Consider the following 26,721-nt stretch of genomic DNA (forward strand, 5'->3'; position numbering starts at 1 on the left):
AAAAAAACAACATATGAATCCAAATTAACATGTATTTATACTAAAGTAATACAAAAATGACAAAAATATATTTACAGTATAATTGTAAATCTCGAAAAACTACTCACTTCTAAATCTTTTGTAGTCATCTTTGTATTACTTTAGTATAAATACATGTTAATTTGGATTCATATGTTGTTTTTTTCTGACGAAAAGACACACATTTTCCCATTTTCCCATTGGAAATAGTGATATTTTGAAATATCACTGTCCTGGTCACAAAAGCAAAGTTTGTGGGGAATAATAGCCATGTTCTATACTTTTGTGGCATAAGCAATTAGGAAATAACACTTACTACCCAGGAACAAAACTTTTTATTTTTTTTGTTAAACTGTTATTTTCACAAAATTGACACAAGACCCATTGGCTTTTGTTGTATTGTACTTGCCTGAGAGCTACAGACAATTATCAGTTGTTTTTCTGAAAGGTTTCTGAAAGTGTTTTTTCAAGGTACACATTTTTAATGATCAGAGTCGCAACCAGCGAAAAGGTAGCTACCAAGGTGAGGATGGTCCTCAGGGCCTTGAACCAGCTAGGGTACCCGGGGAGGAGGGAGAGGTCATAGTGCAACACCATTCCCAGCCCCATGATCACCATCAGAGATGATTCTGTGATGCTGTCCCTGAACAGGAGCGCTACCTAGGCGAACAGTGAAGGCACCACGCTGTAAGCCAAGTTCATCCAGTCCGGCTTAGCAGGGCTCCCCTCTGGCAGTGTGAACCCCCAGCGAGCTCCACCGACGAAAGAAAGAATGGAGGCGCTGTCAGGGCAGTACACCTCCATAACAGCCATCAGCAGCGGAGTGGAGACGAAGGGGATCAAGCTGGAGAGGCCCAGGTACAGTGCAGGCTTGGGGTCCCTCACTAAATCCTTCATGTCGTACCCCAAGAGGTCCAGCTCCCGCGCTTGTGGCTCTTCTTGAGTCTTCTTCTGCTTGTGGGACTGAGTGGAGGAGTGAAACTGCTGACCTCTGATAAGCATGCAGGCACCTGCTGGTCTCCGGTATGGAAGCTGAGCGCAGTGAGCAACGAAGAGCCGTCTTTGAGCTTGGGGGCGGTGGAATGAGTTGGGCTGGGGAGCCACGCCGGTCATTACTGATTTCTTGAGCATGCGGGTGACCAGCGTCTGAACCTAAAATAAAACACACTATAACTGAAAGGCAGTCTATTACGACACTTGGAAGAGTAACTACTGTATACAACTACTCAATCACGCAAGTTAAAAGCAAGAATAGTTGCTTACCTTCTGTTAACACGGATATGATTGTTTGCTTGTTTATTTTACAATAAATGAAACAGACGTGCAGATTGGGCTGCGCTGGGGTCACAAGTGAGCATAGAAACGTTTTATTGAAAAGTGCAAAGGTATTTGTGGTCCCCACCGTGCATTTCCACTGTTAACAGCTGTTGAGACTCAACGTGCCTTCTTTAATTGTTGCAAACAACAAGTAATTAAACTTGTCAGATTTGACAAAATTTATTTAAGCAATATGTACCGTATCATGTGTTCGCCACAGGACACATCGCATGTTACTAAACGCAAATAAATAAATAACTACAACTCAGTAATTGATAGAGCAGTATAGGATAGGATTTGACGAGCCCGCACACAGGTCAGGTAAAACACATGACTATGACACATGACTACACGTGTATCTGTTTCTAAATGTACAGTACACATTCTCTATGTATGTACCATTGTGACCAAATTGCTTTAAAGATGATTATTATTATTATTATTATTATTATTTTGAGCCCTCAGTGGTGACAGCACTCAAGACTCGGTGCAGGTCACGTGACTCTCACGATCATCTCTGAGTTCGATTGGTGCTTCCTGAGGGCGAGAGCGCTGGAGGGTGAGAAGCAGAAGAGGAGCGATCGAGCGAGTCAGATCCACACAGGAGCGAGCGCGACTGGCAGCACTGGACACTGACCAAAACAAAACAGAAACACGAAGAGCAAGCCAACGCGTGGGACATTGCACAGCGTGGAAACACGAAGCACAGCACAGCACAGCACAGCACAGGACTGCACTGCACAGGACTGCAAGCCAGACAGGACCCTCGAGTGAAACCCCGCTGAGCAATAAGAGAGAGGTGTGTGTGTGTGTGTGTGTGTGTGTGTGTGTGTGAGAGAGTGAGTGTGTGAGTGTGTGTGTGAGTGTGTGTGTGTGTGAGTGTGTGTGTGTGTGTGTGTGTGTGTGTGTGTGTGTGTGTGTGTGTGTGTGAGTGTGTGTGTGTGTGTGTGTGTGTGTGTGTGTGTGTGTGTGTGTGTGTGTGTGTGTGTGTGTGTGTGTGTGTGTGTGTGTGTGTGTGTGTGTGTGTGTGTGTGTGTGTGTGTGTGTGTGTGTGTGTGTGTGTGTGTGTGTGTGTGTGTGTGTGTGTGTGTGTGAGTGTGTGTGTGTGTGTGGGTGTGTGTGTGTGTGTGTGTGTGTGTGTGTGTGTGTGTGTGTGAGTGTGAGTGTGTGTGTGAGTGTGAGTGTGTGTGTGTGTGTGTGTGTGTGTGTGAGTGTGTGAGTGTGTGTGTGTGTGTGTGTGTGTGTGAGTGTGTGTGTGTGTGTGTGTGTGTGCAGAAATCATGTGCAGCGAGATGTTTATCCTCGGAGAGTGGGCAGGGCAGCCATTTTGGAGCAGGTCGGTTATTATTAGTAGGATGGGGGGTCAGAAACATTTGTTTACTTCAGCTGTATAAAACGCGAGAGCAAAGCGGGTGTTTGTTATTCTCTCGGGGAATCCAAACGCAATGTCTGGGGTCGCCCCGCAACGGGCGCTTTGCAGTAGGGATGGTGCTGTTCAAGGATTTGTTTAAACACAGATAATGAATGGCCTAAAAATAACTGAAGACTGAATACTTTATTGAAGATTTTTATTTTAATTTGTACTTTTATTAAGATTAATTCGTCTGTATTTGTTTACAGTTGTCTAATGTTTACAATAAATACAACGCAACAAGTTGCTATTGTATGGATTGATATTTTTTTGGAACATTTTAAGACATACTGTACAATTTTAAAGGACAACTGTTTTAAATGAAGTTGATTTTTTGTATTATTATGAAATATGTAGATGGTAAGATTATGTTAAGGAGGTAGTTTGCTGTAAACGTTATTCCATTTAGATGTTTTTGCATGTTTTATTTTACTTTTAAATGACAATTAAATTAACGTTGACTGAGAATATAGGCCGTTTGCTTATCACAATAACATCTTTATAAATGCATTTTTTTTTTTTTCTCAGTTGACATTGGGAGTTTCTGGTTAATGGCTTTGCGTTCTATTTTTTTCCTGGTCATCCCCAGGATTGTTTTTTTTAGTAAGATAACTAGTCCATGTGCTTCAGCTGCATAAAAATGATGGAGTAACATGTAGATTAGTTATTAAGTCATAATGCCCCATGTGGATTTTAAAAGCACTGTAGTTTACACATTTACTCTATAAACCCATGCTTAAAATATATCAACTAAATACATGCATACTATAGCAATCTAAAGAAAGACACTGGGGAGGAGGTGCACCTGTATTTAATGTGTACAAGTTGAATGTGCCCTTTCTACATCAGCTTGGGTGATTTGTTTTCAATAGCAGCAGTTTTAGCCTGATTATGGCATTTGCAGCAAGAACAGTTATTGCAGAGATTAGGGACAACAAGATGACATGCTTTATTTTTTTGCCTTACTGGACTGTCATACATGGATTACAAGGGTGGGTAACACAATTGTTTAAACATTGTGTTTGTTTCCTATTAAACAGAGCATTAGCCATGAATATGTAATATACAGTGTTGCTCCTGTAGAAAACATTCCACTCATTATTAAATAAGCTGTAATATTTTAAATGGATGCAGGTCTTGCTGTGTTGGCTCTTCCAATTCTCTAAGCCATTCGTCACCTGTAGGGTAAGTGCTGTACTGGAGCACACCTCGTGACTTCATTCAGGGTAAGTGCTGTAGTGGAGCACACCCCACCACATCATTTAGGCAAGATGTCTTGTGGCTCAAATGCTGGACCAAAGTTAAAATGAAACCCCCTGTCTGTTGCATATTTAACCATTTTAACTTGAGTAACATTTGTGACTATACAGTGTTGCTGTGTAGGGTTTCATATGCTCACTTGTTTCAGGTAACTGCAGTTTTTTTTTTTTTGTATTTGTTTTCAGAAAATAAGAGCAACGTGAAGAACGTGACTTTGGACAGGCTCCTGAACATCAGTGAGGATAAAAAGAAGCAGCTTTGGTTGAAATTTACCTGAGTTTCATAACCTTTCTAACAACTGAAAAGAGCAGTGCAAGATTTACATAACCGTTTATTCTTTTTAATTGAAACGACTAAGCTGTAACAACTTTTCTATACCATTTGTTAAATTATTTAATGCTTGTGCTGTACTCCCAAGAGGCAGTGCTGAGATATTTTTTAATTCATTGGAAAGTTGGTTTATAAAATCTGAACTTAGGCTCTTGGTGTGGGGGGAAATAATGAGTGAGTGAGCTAGTTAATCTTAAAATCCATCTTTCGACTGCAGTTAACGCCCAGTTTAATTTAGCAATGCTAACAGTTTGATACAAACAAAAAAGTGACGACTGCATTTAATTTTTTCAAAATGTACTAGCGAAGGAAACAAAACATGTGGGACATGTTGTAGCAAATCTGCATTTTACTCTCTCATACCCAGTTTAGAATGCAAGCTGTATAAGTAAAAGTGTAAAAACTCGGCCGATGCCAAGTAGTGTAATGTGAGTTGACAGTCCGCTTTGTGGAATTTCCTTTCCCCCTTTTTTCTGCAAAAGTAGTTTAATGAGGTGAACAGAGGTTTCCATAAAGCAGGGCTCTGGTTTCCGCCTGTATCTTTTTTTTTTTTTCTGTTCGTGTGAGTTGAAAGAGTATAAAATGAGTAGGTGAGGGAGCAGCAGGGAGAGAGAGCTGGCACCAAGTGCTGCTTCTGGTGCTTTGGGATAACGAGCGACCGTCCTGGCAGCTGTACCCTGCATCGCACACCCGCTACGTCACCCACAGACGCTCGGCAACACCAATCAGCCATCCAGAAAACAGAGCAAGAGGGTGCTGGACTACAGAGCCCGAACTCTGGGTGAGCAGTGGGTTTTTCTCTCTCTCATATGTGTTTTCCTTTCTGCATTTATTTCTTCATTGTGCTTTATTTAATTGTTAAAATGAATGCGCTGTGTTGATGAAGGCTGTAAACAAAACATATGTCTGCTTGACTTTGTTTTACTCCAGAATGTACAATTGAGTATCTACGGCTGGTTCCACAAAACCTGACTAATATAGTAGTCCCAAGGCTACTAGAGAACAGACCAGTTTCAAGTGGACTCTTCACGTTGGGTTGTGAAACTGACAGGGCAGGCTGGGAACCCCCACATCTTGTCTTCAGCAGAGTTCTGTGCAACACCTTTTAATCAAATAATTATGTATTTCATCACTCACCATAGATCCTGGCCATGAGGTTTGATGCCTCACTCCACTGACTGGAGACACTGGACCTAAATGGCGCAGCATGACTTTGTTCCTGCCTGGCTTAACTTCTCTACACCCCAGCCTGCCAAGGTACAGCAAGTGAGAAGCCAGGTTTAACCAGTTTATTGGTATTTAACTGGAGGTATGATTTGCAGATCTGGGATGAGCTAATGAAAACCAAACAAACAAGTCAGTTCTGCTTTGAGAAACCTGTGCAGTGGTCCAAGGCACTGCCATCACTGTCAGTCTTTGATTCCCACTTCAGTACTGATATTCAGATGTAGTTCATGTAAAATGCCCACCACACTGGATCCTCGTACTTGCACATAAGTTTAAGTCTGTGATGCACTCTTGAAAAGTGATCCCTTGAAACATAACAAGGACTTTTAATTTTTTGCAGTATCGATCACAGACTGCATTGCAACGGGACCAAAATGAAAAACATTTTTTGTAGATAAAAAGTTATTTGAAACATGAGGATTGCTCCTGCTTTGTGTCAGCACTTCACCCTTTCAGGTTTATAGTTTATCAACAAATAAGAGAAGAAACAAAAACAAACAACTGTCACTAAAGAGAGGTTGTGGGCTTTTCTCCTTGGGTTACCCTTCTGTTTGTTGTTGGTGTAATTGCTGGTTGTTAAGTTACTATGTGTAGAGTATAGCAGTGTAAATTTGTGATGACTTTCCCCAGCTCCATATCACCCTCTAATTCTTAAACTTGTGTCTACAATCGCATTACAGGGATGGAAATAAGACTCCCATTGCATAGCAGCTTGATCCATTCCTGGTTTAATAAGACACCCCTGAGCATGTTACTTGTATGCTGTGGCTAATCAAGTTCATAGTAAAACCTGGGATGGGTAAAACTGCTGTGCAATAAGAGTGTTATTTCCATCCCTGAATCATTTACTTTGTTTTAGTTTTTTTGTCTCATTACTGCTAGCAAGGATTTGTCAGTGGACCACAATGCATGATGAAGTACCTGCTGTACACAAGCCATTAGTGTCTTAACTTTATTTCTTGTACGTTTTCCTCCACAGTCCCCCGCACCCATGCTTGAGAAACATGGAGAGCACTTTTCCAGAGGAGAGGGCCGCTTTGGAGTAAGCCGCAGACGACACAACTCTTCCGATGGATTCTTTAACCATGGCCCTCTTCGCACCACTGGGGGTGGGTCTGATGACATTTCAATGCCATCACTGCTTGTACAGTTGTTTCATGTGGAAGTCATTCCAGGTTTTGCTAAGGTATGCCTCATTTAGGCACACCAGAGCTCTCATATACGCTTAAATGATCAGAGTGATTGGAGGTCTAGGAGGAGAACACATATATTGCAAAAACCTGTGCAAGGATTTGCAAATTTCATGTATTCTGCATTCATGGAGGTTGGTATAAAACGCCTAAGAAATATCTTAAAATGTTTAACAGCATTATTTTTTTTATTTGTTTATTATCAGATGGCTGGCAACAACCTTCCCTTCTCCGACACGATTCGGTGGACTCTGGTGTTTCGAAAGGCCCCCACACTGGGCTGATCAGTAACCAGGGCTGGAAGGAGAACTCCAGCTGGCATAGTGCGCCGCGGGGCCCCGAGGCAGTGAACCACCGTCACCACCACCGCGCCCCGCAGCGGCACGGGAACGGCAGCGTGCACCCCCGCAAGGGGCCCGCCTTCCAGGACAAGCAGGCTGCCCAGGCCAGGGGGGAGAAGGGCCCCAAGGGGGCGAAGCTGAAGTTCATGGAAGAGGATTTTGTAAGGATGAGAATTTTTTCTTAAAGCTTGACTGACAGGAATGTGTGTTTTTACAGGTTGTAACGTTTTTGCAACAAGTCGTTTAAGATTTTAAATCCAGGAAAAGCAATTTAACTGACCTCGCTTTTTGTGTTAGGTTTGAATTGGGTAAGGATCTGCCTTTTTTAAAATTTGAATTTATTAATTTTAACATTATCAGTGAAACAGAGTCAGAGTCTCATTCAGGTTATGGCCACAGTTGTGTCCATTGCAGTGCACTGTGGAGCTAAAATAGGTAGCCACAGTATATTTCTTTTAAAAAGCAGAGCAGAGATAAAACCAATGCAGTTTTGTTATAACATTCTTTAATTCTAATTTAATGTTGTGTTTTTTTGCATGAATATAACAGCCATCCCTCAATCCAGAAGCAGGAAAACAAACCAACCAGAGCAGACCTCTGGGGACCCCAGCTGGAGTGTGGGGTAAATGCTTTTAAATACTGTCCAGATTCATAAAATAAATAGATAAACTGCCTGCTTTTTTATTTTTTAATTTGCACCAATTAAACTACTGATTTGTATTCTGAAATCTTGATTCATTTATTTTAATATGAAGAGAACCCTCCCAGTGCCAAGCAGAGCGTTTCAAAGATGCTGGTCATCAAGAAGGTTTCGAAAGACGACCCCTCTGCTGCTTTCTGCGCAGGGTTTGCAATCGCAGGACCCCTCCCTGCAAACGGAAACAAAACCCACGTCACCGGACCCAGCGTTTACAAAAACCTGGTGCCCAAACCAGCAGCTCCCCCAACTAAGGTGTGTACGTGTGTGTGCGTGTGTGAGTCTGAGTCAAGGAATTAAAAAATGTATTTCTTAGAATGCTGACTGGTCCCCGAATGGCTCACCTGGTAAAGACTTGCCTCCAGGATCTTTGTAGGGAGAGTGTATGTGTATGTGTGTGTGAGATATAATATATATATATATATATAGTATATAATGACATATACATATATATATATATTATAATGACACACACACCACACACATATATATATATATATATATATATAATATATACTGTCTATCATTCGTTCATTCATGGTCTTGGAAAAAAATGTTTTATTTTTTTATTTTTTTAACTTTCTTTTTTTTCTTAATTCCTGGTGCAGGCAGGTCCATGGAAACCCAATGGAAGGGAAATTAAATCCGGTTTACATTTCTCAGGCCGGGACTCCGCCTTCACCAGCCCCGTATCCGCGACCAAACCTCTTGTTCAAATGAGCAGCTCGAGTCACACGTCCCTGAAGGAGGTATGAGCCCAGCGGAGGCATTGCTCTGAGGATCCCTGCTGCTTCCAGCATGTCAGATTCATCCAGACAAACTGACCAAGAGCAGGGATTGCAATAGGAAGTTTTACTCTGACTGTACTGAGTTGGTGCTCAATAAAATCAAGGAGAGTGGCTTATTAAAAACCCCAGATTGACTCCATGTTGTTTGTCCTAAATGATGCCCGGAAAGGTTACTCCTTTATAACGAATCTGAGCGATGGATTTTTTTTTTGTGCTTCATATACTTCATATAACCCCTCTGGTCACTGCATGTGGAATTATACCATGCTATCTGTGCTATACTTTGTAAAGCACATGTGGGGTTTTTGGGTAGGGCAACTTCTCTCAGCCCATAGAGTAAACAGTTTGTAAGGATTAAAAAAAAAAAAAAAAGTTTGGATAAAAAATTGGTGACTAATGGGTAAATTGGGACTTTTGCTCTCTGCCTATCAAAAATACAAGAAACTCAAGAAGGCAATTATTTCAGGGATGGAAATAAGACTTCCATTGCATAGTGGTTTCATCCACTCCTGGTTTTACTGGGCATTTACTAAAGCACACCTGTGCTTGTTACCTATACACAGAGGCTAATCAAGCTTGTAGTAAAACCTGGAATGGGTGAAAGTGCAATGCAGTAGGAGTCTTATTTCCATTCCTGTATTTAATTTGACCTCTTGCTATTCTCCTGACCGAGGGTTTGCATCTTGTTTTTGTAGACTCCCTCCAGCACCACCCCTCCTATGGACATCAACCCACCTCGCCTGGTGAGGCTGATGCGCCGCAGCACTGACAGGAAGAGTGAGTTTCTGAAGGCTCTGAAGGACGAGAGGAACGGGGGCGTCTCTGCCTGCCAGAGCCCCTCTGCCCAGGAGGAAGTGAGTCCCTCATGTATGCATTAAGGATGACAGCGGTTCAAGTGAGGGCGAGCTTTTAGTTTTGTCATCGCAGACACTAGGATTCTCATACAACAATATTTTTTGCAAAGTTTCATTGGTCAATCCTTTCTGGTGTTGGATCATTTGAAATGTTTTGCTTTCTAGATAATTTGCTCCCTTACCTGCTGTTCAGGCCACTTTTAATTGTGGATGTTAGTCATATCCCTCCCTCCTTCCCCAATCAATCTGAAGTATATATTTTCCTTTTCAGGGTGAAAGTAGTACACCTGAACCAAAAGAATATGGTGAAGGAAATTGCCATCAGAACGGTCTTTCTCTCTCGCTCAGCGACTCAGACACTGACCACCTGTCTAGCTCTTTGGAAGCAGAGCATAGGTAACAAACTCAAAATATCCTCCCCGCTGTCTCACTGGTGCATTAGAAACACACGCGTACATGAAGCAAGTGCAAAAGCAGATTTTCAGAGAGGAATAAAGTACAATTTAGCAGCATGAAACTAGAAAGAAATTGCTTCCAGCTAAATTGTATATATATAAAAGATATATAAAATTATATATATATATATATTTAAATAGTCTTTAAATAGTCTTTGTTTTTTTTTCCCCTCAAGGTTGTTGAAAGCCATGGGGTGGCAGGAGCACCCAGAAAACGATGAGAACTGTCTGCCGCTGACTGAGGATGAGCTGAAAGAATTTCAGGCTAAAACTGAGCAGGTACGATGCAGCTTTCATTGAGTGTGTCCCGAGAGAGCAGCTTGCTTGCATGCTTTTTGTAAGCCCACCACCCACCGCCACTGGACCTGCTGCCAAAGTCTCATAACCCATTTCAGATGCTGACTTGATGCTGACGTTCTTCACAACCTACTGTACGCTCCACATTGACCTATGACCTCAGGCATGTGTTTTTTTTGTTTTCCGGATGATAGTCACCCCATTCACAGGAATTCCTTATCCAGATGATGCTGGAGCAAAACACACAACTGTTTTGTATATTCTTGGAAGCAGGGGGCTTCAGGTCTGGACAGTCTATGTCTGTGCAGCATGTTTGCTGTGAATAATAATAATACATCTAAAAATGATGATCGGTTGAGAACTGTATTCTTTTAAATGTATTTCAGCTGAAGAAAAATGGCTTTAGAAAGAACGGACTCCTCTTGAAGAACAACAGCAGTGCTTTTCAGCTTGGTCACTGGAGAAGCCCACTGGAATTGGAAGAGGGCTCAGAGACAGAAACCAGCAGCAGCGAGACCTCGGCTGACGAAACCTAACGTGGCTTTAACCTTTTGCTGTCTCTTTGTTGGCTTTTTTTCATGCACAAGGGAAAGTAATCGTATCCCACTGTTTTTTGTGTTGTTTTGTTGTTTTTTTTTTTATTTAGAAATTTTGGCTTGTGAAGCTTTTTTTTTCCTTTTCATTAATTTTAGTTTTTGCCCCAGTTTTAGGCTTCACTGAAACGTCTTTTGAATATTTAGGAAAAGGGCAATGCACACTGGATTTTTTTTTTTTTTTTTTTTTTTTTTTTTTTTTTTTTTTGCAAAACCAAAACTAATAGGAATTGAGATACTGAAACTTTGCAAAACCGGCTTTGAATCAATTAAAAGTAACTTGTCGAGTTAGCAGTGTGCTGAAACAATCAACGTGGATAATGAATATTGATGTTATTGTGTTTTAAATACTGCTAATAACCAGATTCAATATTGCTTTTTGAATTTTTTATTTTATTTTTTGCTGGAAAGGTTAAAAGGCTTTGTTATTTAAATAAGAGCTTTTTTTGTTGTTTGACACCGCTGTAAATTTCTCTTAGGCTCCTCCCTTTAATGTCTTTTTTTTTTTTTTTTTTTTTTTTTTTGCACGTTCTTCCTGCAGCCTTGATATTCAGGGTGGATTGTAAAATACGATAAAATAAAATTTTGTGAGTTTTCAAAGATTAAGATTATTTTGATAACATTATTTACAGATTTGAAAAGGTAAAAAGGCGTGTCACGTATGGAGTTCTCTGTACGAGGTGTGGAACAAAAGAAAATACTGCATCGAGGAAACAAAACAAAAAAACTTGGAATAAATATTTTGCATCAGTTTGCCAATAATCTGCATTTGTGTCTGTGTGGTTGTATGTACTTTATTCACTAGATTTTGGGCTTGCCCATGTTTTGGGGTGCAAGGGCTCTACCCCCAACCCTCTGGCATTCATCTACAGAAGACCATGTTCTGCACATTTGATATACTTTCTTTCTTCTTCTTCTTCTTCTTCTTCTTCTTCTTCTTCTTCTTCTTCTTCTTCTTCTTCTTTCTTCTTCTTCTTCTTCTTCTTCTTCTTCTTCTTCTTCTTCTTCTTCTTATTATTATTATTGCTATTGTTTTGAGTTTTGCTAAATGTTAAGCTTGAAGTCCATGTTAATAATCATAAGGTTGCAATCTCCTCATTAGAACGTTACCCACACCCAACCTTTGAGCTGTACCTGAGTGGGTATAGCCTGAAGAGTAGAATAATCCTAATTGCAAATAGTTTTATAATAAACCCAGTTTATTTACCAGTTTCTGGTAAAGGAGCTGTAAATGCATTCAAATAAAATGAACACATATAAGACTTGACATAACATCACAGCAGTACCTATAGAATGCAAGAACATTGCTAGCTTGCATTAAGTTCATTCGAGACTAGTCCAGCGGTTCCTACTAGACTCGGGAGAGGTCGTCGGGATCCATGTACCCCGTGCTCTAAAACACCCAGCTGATAATATCCACTGCATTAAAGCTCTAGGCTCTATTGTGTATACAGATCTGTGAGCGACATAGTGTATTTACCTACGCATGCATTACTTCATGTACGCCGCAGGGGGTCAGTCTTGCACGGACGTCTTTTGCATGTGAGCCGCAGTTGGTGTCACACTGGCGGTGCGTTTATTGAATGGTGTTTTCTTAAAATAAACTTTTCCGTTTTCGTGTGCCTGCTCTTCAATTTCATGGTATTTAGCTTCCTTTCCGCAGTCTGCATGGGGCTAAAAAAAGAATGGCAGTCACATGGGAGTCGCAAAACGGTTTAAAACATGTATGCTTGCTACATATTGTGCTTAAGAATCAGAACTAACAGAACGCAAATCGGAATACACTTCTGCACCGATGCACTGCGACAGATTGTTAGCATTTCGATTTAAAAAAACAAAACAAAAAACGTATCCTTGAAAGTTCATGCTTTTACAGTGCGCTCCTGACCAGCTACATGTTAGAGGAATAACTACAATACAGTAATTACCGTCTACATACTACGCAATCAGCAGCAACTATATACAATGGGTTACATTGAGGAGTGTAGAAAACGTGAGAACTTTACAGATTTCTAATGCACCCAAAGGGGGAGGATACAGCAACTCCTGGAGAAGAGGGGGACCCAAGAGGACACACACGCCTGATTTCGTTATGGTAATTGTGTACTTACAGTAGTACCGAGTCACGCTGCTGAAAGCAGCTTCACACATTTAAGAGTCAATGCCCTAGATGAGGGGGAATCCTTAAGTGTTGTACTTAAACGTAATACTTCAGGTGTTGTATGCAACCGGCCCCTAGAATATTATAAAGGACTTGTACGCAGAATATGTCAAGCAATAAAATGTTAATAATGTCGTCAAATGACTCCCTCCTCACTACCTGAGCAGAGACCTTTAAGGGATTCAGTAGGGAGCAATTCAATACTCTTCAACTGAAGTACAGTATTCACTTCTGTATGCAAGAACAGAAGTCCCAGAATGCAAGTCCCAGGCAGTGTGCTGAGTGTACGAGGTGCTCTGTGTGTGTAATCAGATAGCTGTCCCAGGCAGAGCGTGCTGAGTGTACGAGGTGCTCTGTGTGTGTAATCAGATAGCTGTCCCAGGCAGAGCGTGCTGAGTGTACGAGGTGCTCTGTGTGTGTAATCAGATAGCTGTCCCAGGCAGAGCGTGCTGAGTGTACGAGGTGCTCTGTGTGTGTAATCAGATAGCTGTCCCAGGCAGAGCGTGCTGAGTGTACGAGGTGCTCTGTGTGTGTAATCAGATAGCTGTCCCAGGCAGAGCGTGCTGAGTGTACGAGGTGCTCTGTGTGTGTAATCAGATAGCTGTCCCAGGCAGAGCGTGCTGAGTGTACGAGGTGCTCTGTGTGTGTAATCAGATAGCTGTCCCAGGCAGAGCGTGCTGAGTGTACGAGGTGCTCTGTGTGTGTAATCAGATAGCTGTCCCAGGCAGAGCGTGCTGAGTGTACGAGGTGCTCTGTGTGTGTAATCAGATAGCTGTCCCAGGCAGAGCGTGCTGAGTGTACGAGGTGCTCTGTGTGTGTGTAATCAGATAGCTGTCCCAGGCAGAGCGTGCTGAGTGTACGAGGTGCTCTGTGTGTGTAATCAGATAGCTGTCCCAGGCAGAGCGTGCTGAGTGTACGAGGTGCTCTGTGTGTGTAATCAGATAGCTGTCCCAGGCAGAGCGTGCTGAGTGTTGCTAGAGAGCCACAGTGATTGCGGGCTGCAGTTTGTTTTGTGTGAGTAACCAGCACCCTGACACTTAGCATAGTGTCAGTGTGCCAGCAAGTCCTTAGCTCTAAGCACCAGGGCACATTTCCTCAGTCCTCAGGTTTCACCACTAGACCAGTCTGCTTTATCAGTGGGTCAGAGTCAGTCTAGCTCTAACCATACAGTCTCAGTCGAGTCTTCACCTCCAGACCCCTGGGCTGCTCCTCCTCCGCAATGGTTTCCCTTTCTTTCCAGGAGGAGGCGAGTCCTTGTCTGCACAGGGAGTGGGAGCACAGGGAGCGAGTCCGGGAGATAGCGGAGACCCACGGGAGACACCTGACAGAGATCCAGGCACGGAACAGGGGCCTGGAGCAAAAGAGAGACGGTACTGGGATACTGGGAGACTGGTGGCTGGAAAGATCCTTGAGGTTAGATAATGCATTTATTCAGTGCCATATAGACAATGCTATATGCTTTGTTACTTCTTGTCTGTTGTCTTTAGCTGACTCTCTGTTTTATTGACAGGTGGTTGCCCGTGCCGTCGCCCTTGCCGAGAACCCTCCCCTTCACCACACCCCTTATAACCCCTTCTGATTCAAAATAAAAGGTAGTTTTGTTGTTTCTTTTCACACAAGGACCAGGTTAATATTTAATGAAGGAATGCATCCAAATGAATGTGATACGTACATTTCACAAAAAGCAAGTGGTGTGTCCAATAAAAGCTTGGGCTTTTCATTTGTCACCTGTGTTCATAAACGGCTGTATTATATATTCACATATGTATATTTCTTTTAATAAAGAACTGGAACTAAATCTAAAAGCATTCTGTTTTAGAAGTGCTGTGTATGTTTTTCTGGGTGGATTTCATAGCCGCTGAATTCTGATCTCGTCTTTCTCACCTCCAGTTCTGATTGTGGTGTCTGACTCACAGATTTGCTCGCTAGTCATGTCTCTCTTCAGTGTGATTCTCTGAGGCTCCTCCCAGCATGCATGATTAACCGTTTCCACCAATGCAACAGACAGCAATGCTTTATAAGAATTAATGCCGGGGGATTTCTTTGCAGAATGCTCTGCTTTGCTGGCGTTAGTTGTCACCCTGGAGCTGCACCCTGTGAGAACGAGGGGGGAAAGGGTTCATGTTTATTCCAATCAAACTGTCCGTACCCGCCCTTTCTATTAGACTGATGAAGAGTGATTCCAGCCATTTGGAGTGAGCTGCACTGCATGAAAATAATTTACCTGTGTGAGGCACTGTGCAGACCCGTGTGAGGCGCTGTGCAGACCCGTGTGAGGCGCTGTGCTGACCCGTGTGAGGCGCTGTGCAGACCCGTGTGAGGCGCTGTGCAGACCCGTGTGAGGCGCTGTGCAGACCCGTGTGAGGCGCTGTGCTGACCCGTGTGAGGCGCTGTGCTGACCCGTGTGAGGCGCTGTGCAGACCCGTGTGAGGCGCTGTGCAGACCCGTGTGAGGCGCTGTGCTGACCCGTGTGAGGCGCTGTGCAGACCCGTGTGAGGCGCTGTGCAAATCTGTGTGATGTGATATTGAGGGGATATTGGCAGGAGCTTGAACTGGCTGCAAGCTGCAGGTGCTGTTATAATCCATACACAGCCCTCACCGTCCTGCCACTGCAAAGCTGAGAGAACACCATGTCCCTTCACGGCTTGGGACTGGGTTTCAGGAGACTGGGTTTCAGGCCACTGCAAGGCACATCGGAGGAGACTTGGGCTTTAATATAGCAAAGTTGCTTCCAACTAGGTCTCCTGGAACCAGGTTTCAAGCTACTGTTCCTGAAAAAGGGACTTGGTCTTCCCTCAGCTTAATAACTACCAGTAAGCGTTTTCATTAGTATCATAATGTAAACTACAGGAGTTTACAGCCTTGTTATATAGAGCTGTCGTGCGACACCTGGAAGATAATAAGGCTTCCTGTGCCTGTAGTTAATAAACACTAACGTGTTCCCTGGCCTGAGAGCAGCTTCTTATCCCAGGTCCTGGTGCGTTCAGTAAGAGACTGTACTCGCATTCCATGATTTTCATGCAGTGCCGGCCTCTGTCTGAGTGGAGGGGTGACTTTCCCTGTCCCTTTGCCTGCTTGGGTTTCAAATCTAATAATGATAATCTGCGTTTAAAAGGAGATGCAGGTATTTGAATAATGGGATTCTTTTTCGATTAATCTATCTTTATTTTCTTTTCCTGATTCTTCCGTTGATTTTTTATAAACACGGTTCTTCATTAAATGGACCCACACGGTGCGGCGGCTACCTCTCCTTGAACCGTCTGTAGCTTCAGGTAAACAAGCTGTCTCAGCTCATCCCAGCTGGGAAATCATGGGACAAGTTCCCCAGACAGCTGGCAAACAGTTTCAGACAGGTGAGGGAGCTCTACCTTGCATGAGGAGAAACTAATCGGTTACACTTTCAAACAATCACTCAAATTCCAAAGAATTGCCTAGTATTCCTGTGCTGCTCCTGTCAAATTCATTAAGAATTTGTGGCCACTTTTTTTAAAACTATCCTCAGGACTAGGAAAAAAAAAATGGTGCTCAGATGTTACTCCTATGGAATAAGAACATTCATATGAATTAGCAGTCATTATATTGACAGTGAGATACAAATGTATAATTCCTGTTGGAATCAGCACAACCCTACTGGTTTTCCTTTTTTAATTTGAGTAGTAAAAGATAAAAGCACACTGCCCACGATGCTGTACCATGGGGCTCACATTCTGCTTGGTTATATTAGTATGTGAATGTTTGTGTTGTGGTTGGAAGTGACCTTTTCATCTGAAAACACAAACCAGTGTAATGTGTTCCTCTTGCAGCTGGTTTACCAGACCCTGAAGAACACAGCTGAGAGCAGCACAGGACCAGCCCTGATGGAGCTGGGTAAGGATGGGGTGGAAACAGCTGCCCTGCCCCCCCTGCCAGCTCCACACCCCAGACAGCTGACCTCAAACCCAACCCCACAAATACAGCAGAGCATTGCAGTCCCCTACATTCTCCAAAAACCATTGCCGAGGATCCCCAGATTAGAATCAGCTCAGAACCCCCTCCCCTTGAACTGCTGAAAGCCAGGGTTCCCAGCTCACTGTGACCCCAAATTTACCCTCAGGAGGATGGGGGTCAGAATACCAAAATTAAAGCTTTTATTTTGTATTAACTGTCAATGTAGATCTCTTGACAAATGTTTTGTTTTTATATATTATACTCTTATGTAATCAGATTTTTTTTAAATAAATCAAACACATGCATTTGTTTTTGCTTCCATGTAATGGGCAGCAGGGACTACAAGCTTACGGAGATATAAAAAAAAATATTTATTTCCCTTTCTGGACCGTTATGGATCGGGGTGTAACAACACCAATACATTTATGCAAGTAGCAATACGACATGCATCACAACACATGCAGTGATCCTGATGAGCAGCTTGCATTCTGTGTATTGGGACCAAATCATTTAAAACTCACCTATGTTGTTAAAAGCCAAAAAATGAGGGATGAGTGTATGTGTTTATGCCATTTATAAAACATTCAAGAACCACTTACAAACCATAACTGCAGTACTAATGCACCTGCAAGCACAATAATGTGGTTTCTCAATGCCAATTCTTTTTGCAATGCAGTTCACTTTTTTTCACCCTAGGAAGGCAACATGCTGTGGTTTATTGCCAATCCCTGAATGCATATATGCCTGCCTGTTAACCAATTTCCATAGTCTTCAGACTTTGAATAAATTCCGATCTTCATAAAAAAAAAAATTAAGTCTGCATTCTGGACGTGGAGACAGCTGCACCACCGCCCTGTTGGAAAGCCACTCAGTCTACCATCGTGCAAGAAGAGAGTCTGGGAGAGCTTCCAAATCTGTTGCTGAGGAGCTCATGTCAGTTGCACCCCATTTAAAACGTGACAAATGGCACACTGGTTTAAGCATTAGATATTTAGGATAGTGGCCAGTCAATAGTTTGATCAATCCACAGTACCATCAATAAAACAATTCATTATAACTAAATGCAGGTCCAAATACTCCACTTTTGCAAATAACCTTTATTGAAATGTACTACAATTTTACAAAAAACATGAAAGACAGACATTGGGACTCAAACTATGTACAAAAAAACAAAACAAAAAAAAACACAACCAACACACAACACTAGAGCTTTGTGGGTCGGGTTAAACCGCCATCTTCAAGAAGCACCATCACACAGACGTCTCCAATGCAGCATCAGCAGGCTGTGGAAACAGGAGCCGTGAGTGACAGGTTTAGGTCTGAGCAATTAGAACAATAAATCCAGGGACATTATACAGGTTTATCTATCCCCCTTTCCTAGAGCACACTCATGCCATTTTAATTAATGCAGCAAACAGCTTGCAAATGCATGGAGGTTTTACCCAACATAACTGAAGGTACTGCGATGGTATCAGAAATGGAAGCCACCCAGATCTTGGTCTTGTGTCAAAACCACTTATAGCCATTGATATTTCAGGGCACTTAACCTGCTGAATGCTGAAGCACACTGAATAGGCAAGCCTTTAGCCTCTACAACTCTTCAGATGGCTGCTGTTAAAAAGGGACCATCGACAGAGCGCTGTCAAACAAGTTTTACAACACTGAAATCCCACATCAGTAACTACTGAAAAGTCAAGTGCTAAAATTTAGAAATACCAAAACATTTTACATGACTCATTTCTCATTGAAGACAAAGTGTTTGTCATTAATGAAGTTTCTTTCTGTATTTCCAAGTCTTGGACCCCTCACTCGCCTCCTTTTTGTCCTCGACACCATTGTCGCTGGTGGCACTGTCCCCACTGCCATTGACTGAGGTGTTGGGCTTGGCTTTTTTAGCATCTTTTTCCTTTGTAGGGCTCTCCTCTTCAGGTTTCCGCTGCAGGAGGGACAGAGGATTAGGGGAAAACAAATAGTTTCAGACCTCCCATCATCTGCCAATGCAGCATGGCACACCACCACCAAAACCCGCAAGCACCCCTTTCCTCTGCACTGCAGAATAAGCTACAGCAATGCACAAGTCACAGCCTTTTTACATGGCTGCTGAACCAGCAGCAAGTTCAAGAGTCTTCAAACCAAAAATCTAGATTACCTTCTTCCTGATCAGATGGGAGATGTCTGATACAGATTTGGAGGATGAAGCCACTTCAGCTGCTTTAACAGGGATCTGCAATAAAAACAAATTCAGCATCACAGCTGAAGGTCACCTTTTGAGTGAAAACTCAGGTATTTATAATAAAATACAAAAAGCTACAGCAATGGGGCTACACACCACACACGTTTTGAAGATGTTCCCAGCACTGCTGCTACTTACCATGGATGCTGACACCCCACTATTCTCTCCTGAAAACCCAGATGTAGAGCCCCCAGTCTGCAAGTCAAATCAAAAGCATTTAAGTTTTTTCTTGAACAGTTTAAGACATGACCATTCATACTCAATGTGCATTCCATGTGCTGGAGCAGAACCCACTGAAGAGAAGAATGCCCCCTCCTCCCCTCAGATCACAGCTTTCCAATGTCCCAACATACCAGCGTCTCCAGGATTGCTGCAGAAGCCGCTTTGCCAGACTTCTGGCCCTCTTTAGCGTCCTCAATTTTCTCTCTGATGTCAGGAAGCAGCAGTTTTATTTCTTCCATTTCCTTCTTGTCTTCCGATACACTCTCATCACTCTTTGCTTTGTCAATGACCTCCTTCAGCATGGCTGGTGGAAGAAACAGACAAAACTTAAAGCAAAAACTAACCTCTTGCAGATCTACAAAATACGAAAACTTTATAGCAGCCAAAATGAATCACCCAGGAAAAAGACCCACTTACAGCTGGTAGCACTGTGTAACGTTTTTTTGTTCCTGGGTAGTAAGTGTTATTTCCTAATTGCTTATGCCTCAAAAGTGTAGAAAATGGCTATTACTCCCCACAACCTTTGCTTTTGTGACCAGGACAGTGATTTCAAAATATCACTATTTCCAATGGGAAAACGGGCAAATGTGTCTAAATACAGTATAATTGTAAATGTCAAAAAACTACTCTTCTAAATCTTCTGTAGTCATTTTTGTATTACTTTAGTATAAAAACATGAATCCAAATTAACATGCATTTATACTAAAGTAATACAAAAATGACTACAGAAGATTTAGAAGAGTAGTTTTTTGACATTTACAATTATACTGTATTTAGACACATTTGCCCGTTTTCCCATTGGAAATAGTGATATTTTGAAATATCACTGTCCTGGTCACAAAAGCAAAGGTTGTGGGGAGTAATAGCCATTTTCTATACTTTTGAGGCATAAGCAATTAGGAAATAACACTTACTACCCAGGAACAAAAAAAGTTAGTGTAGTCACACCTAGTTGATAATCTGTGTGCACAAGCGACGCTTGTGAACACCTGCTCATGCCACATGGTAAGGTGGCACAATCTCCACTGGTACTTACCCAGCCGGCTCTCTATGACTTCCACAGAGTGGTTGAAGTGCTCAATGGCTTTGCTGTACTGGTTGATGTAGCCAAAGACCAGACCCAGCTGGTAGTGCGTCTCTGCGAGCAAGCGGCTGTGGGGCTCCAGGTGCTTCTTCTGAATGGCCAGGCACTCTTGGAAATCTTCCGTCGCCTGTGGGTAGTTCCCTGCAAGACACAGGGGTTAACGCGGCCACTCAAAAAAAAAAAAAAAAAAAAAAAAAAAACCACCACACACGCTGATATGCACACTGCTGCATCACACTATATATTAGACTTAAAATGGAAATACAAAAACTTCGAGTTTTGTGATAGATTCAAGATCAGGTCCAGAAACAAAAAGTCTAGCACAGGAATCAAACTACAGTCTCCATGAATTTCTCAAAGTTAATGCCCCACAGTCCGTATTTGAGAAAGGCGAATACAAACCCGATTCAACGCTTATTTCTCCAAGCTTGAGGTGGGCTTGAGCAGCAAAGAGCTGGTCTTCTTTTGACTCTCTCCTTTAAGAAATGGAGAAAGTTACACATGTATTGAATTAATGATTTTATTATATCTCAACGTATAAAAAGTAATACTTTTACAAGTTGTTGCAATGTTATATATATTTAAGCCCTAAAATTGACAGATTAGTCATGTTGGTAAGTACATGAAGTCCACACTGATTGTGTATACCAACATTGTTAGATCTTAATTCTCAATGTTTTAACTAATGTGATATGTCATGGTAGAACAGCATTTGATGAATGTTGAACTGCTGTTTACCACTTTGTGGTATGTGTCCAACACAAGGAGATTGAGATTTCAAATCCCTCAGATTCACATACAGCAGTACCTTTTATAGACCACTTTGGCAATCTCCAGCATCTCCCAAGCCAGCTGCAAATTCCCTACTTCCTCCTCTTCACTCTCCTGAAAGACACATGGATTGTTTTTTTATTCTAGAGAATACATCACATAAAACCACAAAATATGAAATAAAATGCCAAACCACACAAAAACCACAGAAACGTAATTGTTTCGTGGAGCCCATCCTATCCGCAATGCCAGCCAAGATCCACATTGCCAGTGCAATGTTTCAATGCTACCAAGAACCCACAAAGTAAATGAAGGCGCTCACCTTCCCATCTTCTGCCGTTGCCTCTCCTTCACCCTCACCCTCCTCCTCATCCTCCTCTCCATCTGAAACAGAACACAGGCATTTACTAGCCACTCAGTCGGGGTGAACTTTCTGCTCGCAAGCCCTTTAGGTTATGAAGTACTTCATCACGGCTCTGTTACAATGTCAGTCCGTCTCTACTTCAGCGCAGCGTGTTTAAAAAACGCGTTTCAACCATTACAAATCTTTAGTAGTTCTATATTGGAGGAAATGCCCAGTGACAACCTTGTTCCTCCTTTGTTAACCCTTTGCAGTCCTAGGTCAGACATTACCATTTTCCCTTTCCAGTTCAATGTCGGACCCTGTCAGAAAAGACGTAAAGCACAGGACTCTAGTCGTTTTCTCTGGAAAAAGAAGAGAAAACCTTTCAATTGCCAAATAACCAAAAAAAAGGTGTCTCATAGCCCCATGCATTACAGAGATAAGACAAAGGAGGTAGCTGCTTCTGCATCCAGCACTCAAAAGAATCAGACATTTACAGAGCTGTTCTAGTAATAAAACAATGACTTTGATCACATTGAGGAGTTTGGTGATAAGTGATCAGGAGAGGATTTATCAGTATGCACGTCTATAAAGAGGTATGTGAAATACAGTGAACAATGGGTGGGGCCTGGCTCTAGATACAGTACTGAGTTTCGCAATTCAATGCCTTTTGAACCCATTTTACTCTGGAAAAAATATTTTAAACAGCGCATGTGAAAATAAATTGGACCTGATGAGCACTGAATAAATGGACTGCAAGGGGTTAATGCTTGGGGGGGGGAGCTCCCCGGGTGCTCAGTGAGGATGACACATTAGCCTTCCATTACTAAAAAGGACAGGCCACCACACTGGTGGATGTATTTGCAGCATAAGCTGTGCTTTGAACGTGGCACACTTCAGGAGGTTGATCAGAACATCCAGTTGCCATTCTAACATGTCCTCTGTGTCCTACAGATCGGTATCCCAGCCCGCCTCCACCATCAGGAGCACCAAGTATAATGAGACCACCACGTGTGCAAGACTGGCCCTGTGTGCCCAGGGTTACCTTCACATTCTTGCATTGCCTCTTCAGCAGCACTTTCTCCCGTGGCTCCCTTCTCTCCATCTTCAACAGGCTCCGACTGCAATTCTTCTGCTTCTTTGGAATAATCCCCCTTATCAGGCAAACTGCTCTCCTTCTCTTCTGCCTCCGTCCCCTCTTCCATTGCTGCCTCTTCCTTCTCTTGTTCCTCCCCTTTCTTTGGCGTGGATGTTTTTCCTTCACTCTCCTTTGCCTGAGACTTTGTCTGGTTTTCTTCCTTTGTTGGGGTTACGGTTTTGTCCTCCTCTGCTTCCTCAGATTCAGACTTCTCTTCTGTTTTCTTCTCAGTTTTGTCTTCTCCTTCCTTCTCGGCCATGGCATCGTATACCTGCTCCCTCAGCTCATCCCTCGTTTTCTCTACACACCGACAGGAAGTATAAAACCAGGTATTAAAAGAACTCTGCATTCAAATCTTGCTCCAGAGGAAAAAAAAAAAGTTCTGATTTTTCCAGCTAAAAAAAGCATTCACTTAAAGTAGACAAATAAGCACAAAATGCAAAAAATGCATGCTGCAAAAAGTAGTTTAAAATCCAGCTGTCAATATGAAGACATCAGGCTATACAGCTACTGCAAAAAGGAGATTCCATTAGATTTTCTATACAGCCGTCAGGCTGCTTGATCAAACAGAGAATGCTTTCCTACCTAACCCATTAAAAATGTATTCAATTATTTTCTTTGAAAAAAACTTGAACAGAAGCTGCATTTCTGTAGTTTCACACATTTACTATTTAACTCTTGCAGTTAATACAAGTTACAACAGTAACCTTAAGTGAAGGAAGATGCCACCCTTCACTGATCCTCTACTGCATGGAAGGCAAGGTCACCTTGTCACTAGTGAAGATACTAACCGTCCAGGTTGTCTGCACTTTCTATTTTGGAATCTTCTTTCTTCTCCCCCTCCCCTACCCCTTCTTCCTCCTCCTCCGGAACTCCCTCCAAAGCATTACCCAGGACACCGTTCTCCACTCTGCAACACGAGATGCATTCACCACAAAGCATGCTAGACGGCCAGGACAGTAAATAAAGCAAGATCCCAACATCTGTTTAGGTTTGCATACTTCAAGTGTTGCATTTGGAGCCGGAGTGAACACCGGAAACTTGGGAGTGAAGCAAGGCAGCACAGATAATACAGGGTTTGGTGGGTTAAGACGTATTTAACCCTTTCAGTGCTAGGGGGCGTATATCCTAAAATAAAACTGGCTGTAACACAGCTGTGAGCATACGATTGTTTTGTTTTAAACAAACCAGTGTGTAGAAGGGTTTAAGTTCAATATGCGAATGGTGTATCGGTCACATCATTTAAAAAGTGCATGACCGACATGTAAACTGCCCTTTATACGATTTCCCGTGTCTTATGCCGAAGTCAAAGCAAACAAAAAGGATCTGTATTTTAGTGCTTTGACTTGCGCAACTTGACAGATACAACATTTAGGGGATAAAGGACGTATTTAGCAAACTTAATCTTACTTTCAATAGTTATTCTCAGAACTGACTGCTTGTTATTGATTACTGTATGCTGTCTGTTGTACCATGGCATATGCGCTAGTAACTCAGTGCTGGGGTATACTGTTTGACCAATTGCTCCCAACATTTTAGGATGTGTGGGAGGGTCTCTCAAAATGTGTGAATGTGTGACTGATGTCTAAACTAGCCTATAGGATTTCTCCATGTTGTTCAGTCTAGAAAACAGTTTACTATTGCAGATCATGGTTTGATTTGAGCAAATCCTGACAGCTACAACATTTAGCTGACCCAGTTTCCTTTAGAGATCTGTGAGAAATTTGATTTAAACAATTCAGTCCCAAATCAAACAACCCCCCCCCCCCCCCCCCCCCCCACCCCCACCCCACACTAAGACTTAAGACTTTAAGTGACAGATCTGCAACAAGTCTTCAGATTTTACAGGAACGCTTACCTTGCCAGTTCTAAAAGAGATTTCCCACAAAGGAAGAATGCTTCAGCGCACTCATCTGCTGTATCACCATATTTCTGGGCCCTTTTAGAAGGAATACAAAATAAACAGTTCAACTGACAGCTATGGATTCAGGCCATATTGTGGTTAAACACTGCATCCTCCTTGCTGTCAGGGAGCCACAAAATTAAGAATTGACAGCCACATTTCAATTTATGTCCCTCCCCCATGAGGTCACCATGCATGAAAGGCTTGCCCAGATGAATCCCAATGCAACGGTACTCACAGCATGCCGCATGCCTCCTGGAAGGCATTCACTGCAGCTGGGACGTCCCCCATCACCAGGTTCTTGTTTCCTGCACCGATCAGCTTGTTTGCTTCTTCTAGGACATCCATACTGGCACTGCAAGACAAGACGCTGTAAAGCAACGGCATTCCAGATCCGGCTTCTAAAACTGTTAACTAATTTAGGATCAGCTTGGAACAAAGACCAGGACTGGATCAGATCTCAGGGGACAGACTGGAGTTCGCTGCTGAAAGCAAGGGTGCTCGACTCTGGGGGAAAGTGACCCAGTCCTACAGGATGGACAGCTGCATATTCTGAAGTAAGGATATTGTACGTTTATAAATAATCATAATCAACAACTGAGTGCATCGAACATGGTCGGGGTGGGCGACAACGTTCAGTGATATCCTATTTGTAATAGGTTTAGTTTGACAGCTTGTTATTGAAGGGACTATTCCAAGTGTGGCTCTAGACAGCAAACAGGGTTAAGTATCCTGATCAAGCTTTTTCAGTAACACATGTGCTTCCAGACTACAGCCTACTCAGAGGGGATCCTAGCAGTTTATTCTGGAAATCAAGCTTTTTTGCTGTATTATAAAAATGGGGCTTCCGTCATTTAAAAAAAAAAGTCTGAGTTGAATGTAGTAAATGCACACGTGTTTCCAAGCTGGCAGTAGATATTACGGGCCGTCCTGGATGTTACACGAAATGTAAGCAGCGTGTGCAACAAGCTAGATACGAACTGACGCGGGAAGCCTTCTCGCCCATGCGCCAAGCAGGGGATGTTGGGAAATCGAGTTCAAAACAGACAAGTGGATATTCTGCTTTTATAAAAAATGCCGGAAACTAACATTAAACTCGTCATGAACTTCTCTACAAACATCGTTTACCAAAAACCGGAACCCCCAATTAAAGCATAATAAAAGTGCGTTCAGTTTCTGCTCACCAGTCTGCAGAGGCGGCGCTGGAGGAAGCGGCGGTTCCTTCATCCACACTGAGGAAACAAAGACAGCCCGTATGTTAACATGCAGCTAGCAGCAACAACACAGTCTACAAGTGTGTCAGGACAGCAGACAAGCCCGTCAGTCTAGGACAGTACAGACGTGCTCCACTGCTTACCAGCATCGTGGCCAAAAACGTACACCGGACTATCCAGCGTGGGCACTCAAATCAGACACCTTTTGGTGAATTAAACGCAACAGCACACCTTTGCACTTAATTTGCAATAAGACACAGGAAAAACTCTGTTCAGCTGTCCCGCTCGTTTGCGTACACTTCATTTCAAGTTTATATATTAATTCGGCGCAAGCGCAACATATAAAAGCCGCTGCACCCCTAGTCCAGCCAAGACACACAGCCCCTCCAGTATACCAATCGGAAAGCGCACTCACTCAGCCGAGCTCCGCAACGAGCAAAACACAGCAGCCTTTTCTGCGTCCATATAACACTGAAGCCGCTTCTCACTGCAGCCGGCTCCGTGCGAATGGAAAGGCGTTTGTCAGACTCCTCTGCTCCACACACTCAAACCTCACCTCTCTGTAGCCGAAGACGCGGCTGCAGTTTCCTCAGGCATGCCAACAGAAAAAGTGTATAACAGACCCGCGTTTGGGAAGATGGCTCTCTTTGTCTTCGCTTTGTTTCAGTTGGCGCGTTTAAATACAGAAGCAACCCTCACTTCCGCTGAACTTTAACCTGAGTTAGCCGTCTGCTAGAGAGAAACAAAACCGCGGGAGAAAATTTAAAGGGACAGCGGTGTTTATTTTCCAATTTCACCGGCAGTGTAGCTGTGTCACACCGTAGTGTTATTCCGTTGAGTGGTTTTGTAAAGACAATGTTGAATCCGAAGAGCGTGTCTGTTGTGAATCACGGGAAAGAGACATTATATGGAATATGGGATTTTACCAGGCACACCATATTCATCAC

The 26,721-nt window shown here is 42.8% G+C and overlaps 2 protein-coding genes, 1 long non-coding RNA gene and 1 pseudogene across 5 annotated transcripts; 2 read left to right on the plus strand and 2 right to left on the minus strand.

Annotated features, from left to right (window-relative positions):
- Positions 1–338: 338 nt before the first annotated feature.
- On the minus strand, positions 339–1,807 carry LOC121294101 (annotated as a pseudogene).
- A 118-nt stretch (positions 1,808–1,925) lies between these two features.
- On the plus strand, positions 1,926–10,971 carry LOC121294100 (vasculin-like protein 1). 2 transcript variants are annotated; one of them, XM_041217667.1, is made up of 12 exons: positions 1,926–2,134; positions 4,192–5,117; positions 5,479–5,593; positions 6,543–6,672; positions 6,960–7,255; positions 7,644–7,716; positions 7,850–8,046; positions 8,400–8,540; positions 9,275–9,433; positions 9,705–9,829; positions 10,065–10,167; positions 10,572–10,971. In XM_041217667.1, the coding sequence occupies exons 3-12, from the start codon at positions 5,534–5,536 to the stop codon at positions 10,719–10,721; spliced, it is 1,434 nt and encodes a 477-aa protein (XP_041073601.1). In that variant the 5' UTR covers positions 1,926–2,134; positions 4,192–5,117; positions 5,479–5,533; the 3' UTR covers positions 10,722–10,971. The 2 variants fall into 2 exon arrangements, with proteins under 2 accessions (XP_041073601.1, XP_041073602.1); XM_041217668.1 differs by lacking the exon at positions 1,926–2,134 and adding an exon at positions 2,591–2,671.
- Positions 10,972–14,162: 3,191 nt separating this feature from the next.
- On the plus strand, positions 14,163–16,996 carry LOC121330779. Its single transcript, XR_005951891.1, has 3 exons — positions 14,163–14,352; positions 14,450–14,531; positions 16,743–16,996. It is a non-coding gene; the product is annotated as an uncharacterized LOC121330779 (long non-coding RNA).
- A 952-nt stretch (positions 16,997–17,948) lies between these two features.
- LOC121330506 (nuclear autoantigenic sperm protein-like) lies at positions 17,949–26,454 on the minus strand. Of its 2 annotated transcripts, XM_041277066.1 has the most exons (15): positions 26,331–26,454; positions 25,745–25,792; positions 24,799–24,915; positions 24,516–24,596; positions 23,449–23,567; positions 22,565–22,957; positions 21,499–21,560; positions 21,214–21,290; positions 20,808–20,881; positions 20,358–20,546; positions 19,453–19,625; positions 19,238–19,294; positions 19,016–19,090; positions 18,680–18,802; positions 17,949–18,149 (listed from the first exon to the last, which is right to left on the minus strand). In XM_041277066.1, the coding sequence occupies exons 1-15, from the start codon at positions 26,369–26,371 to the stop codon at positions 18,117–18,119; spliced, it is 1,662 nt and encodes a 553-aa protein (XP_041133000.1). In that variant the 5' UTR covers positions 26,372–26,454; the 3' UTR covers positions 17,949–18,116. The 2 variants fall into 2 exon arrangements, with proteins under 2 accessions (XP_041133000.1, XP_041133001.1); XM_041277067.1 differs by lacking the exon at positions 22,565–22,957 and having other exon boundaries at positions 26,331–26,452.
- Positions 26,455–26,721: the final 267 nt, after the last annotated feature.

Source organism: Polyodon spathula, chromosome 18 (genome assembly GCF_017654505.1).
Source record: "Polyodon spathula isolate WHYD16114869_AA chromosome 18, ASM1765450v1, whole genome shotgun sequence".
In the NCBI taxonomy this organism is placed as follows: domain Eukaryota; kingdom Metazoa; phylum Chordata; class Actinopteri; order Acipenseriformes; family Polyodontidae; genus Polyodon; species Polyodon spathula.

Excerpts from the sequence above, each read along its gene's own strand:
- LOC121294100 (XM_041217667.1), top strand. The coding sequence starts at position 5,534 with ATGGCGCAGCATGACTTTGTTCCTGCCTGGCTTAACTTCTCTACACCC. Across the intron at positions 6,673-6,959 it reads CCCTCTTCGCACCACTGGGG|ATGGCTGGCAACAACCTTCC; the intron begins GTGGGTCTGATG and ends GTTTATTATCAG. Across the intron at positions 7,717-7,849 it reads GACCCCAGCTGGAGTGTGGG|AGAACCCTCCCAGTGCCAAG; the intron begins GTAAATGCTTTT and ends TTTAATATGAAG.
- LOC121330506 (XM_041277066.1), bottom strand. The coding sequence starts at position 26,371 with ATGCCTGAGGAAACTGCAGCCGCGTCTTCGGCTACAGAGAG. Across the intron at positions 24,916-25,744 it reads AGCGCCGCCTCTGCAGACTG|TGCCAGTATGGATGTCCTAG; the intron begins GTGAGCAGAAAC and ends CTTGTCTTGCAG. Across the intron at positions 18,150-18,679 it reads GTGTCGAGGACAAAAAGGAG|CCTGCTGATGCTGCATTGGA; the intron begins GCGAGTGAGGGG and ends CTGTTTCCACAG.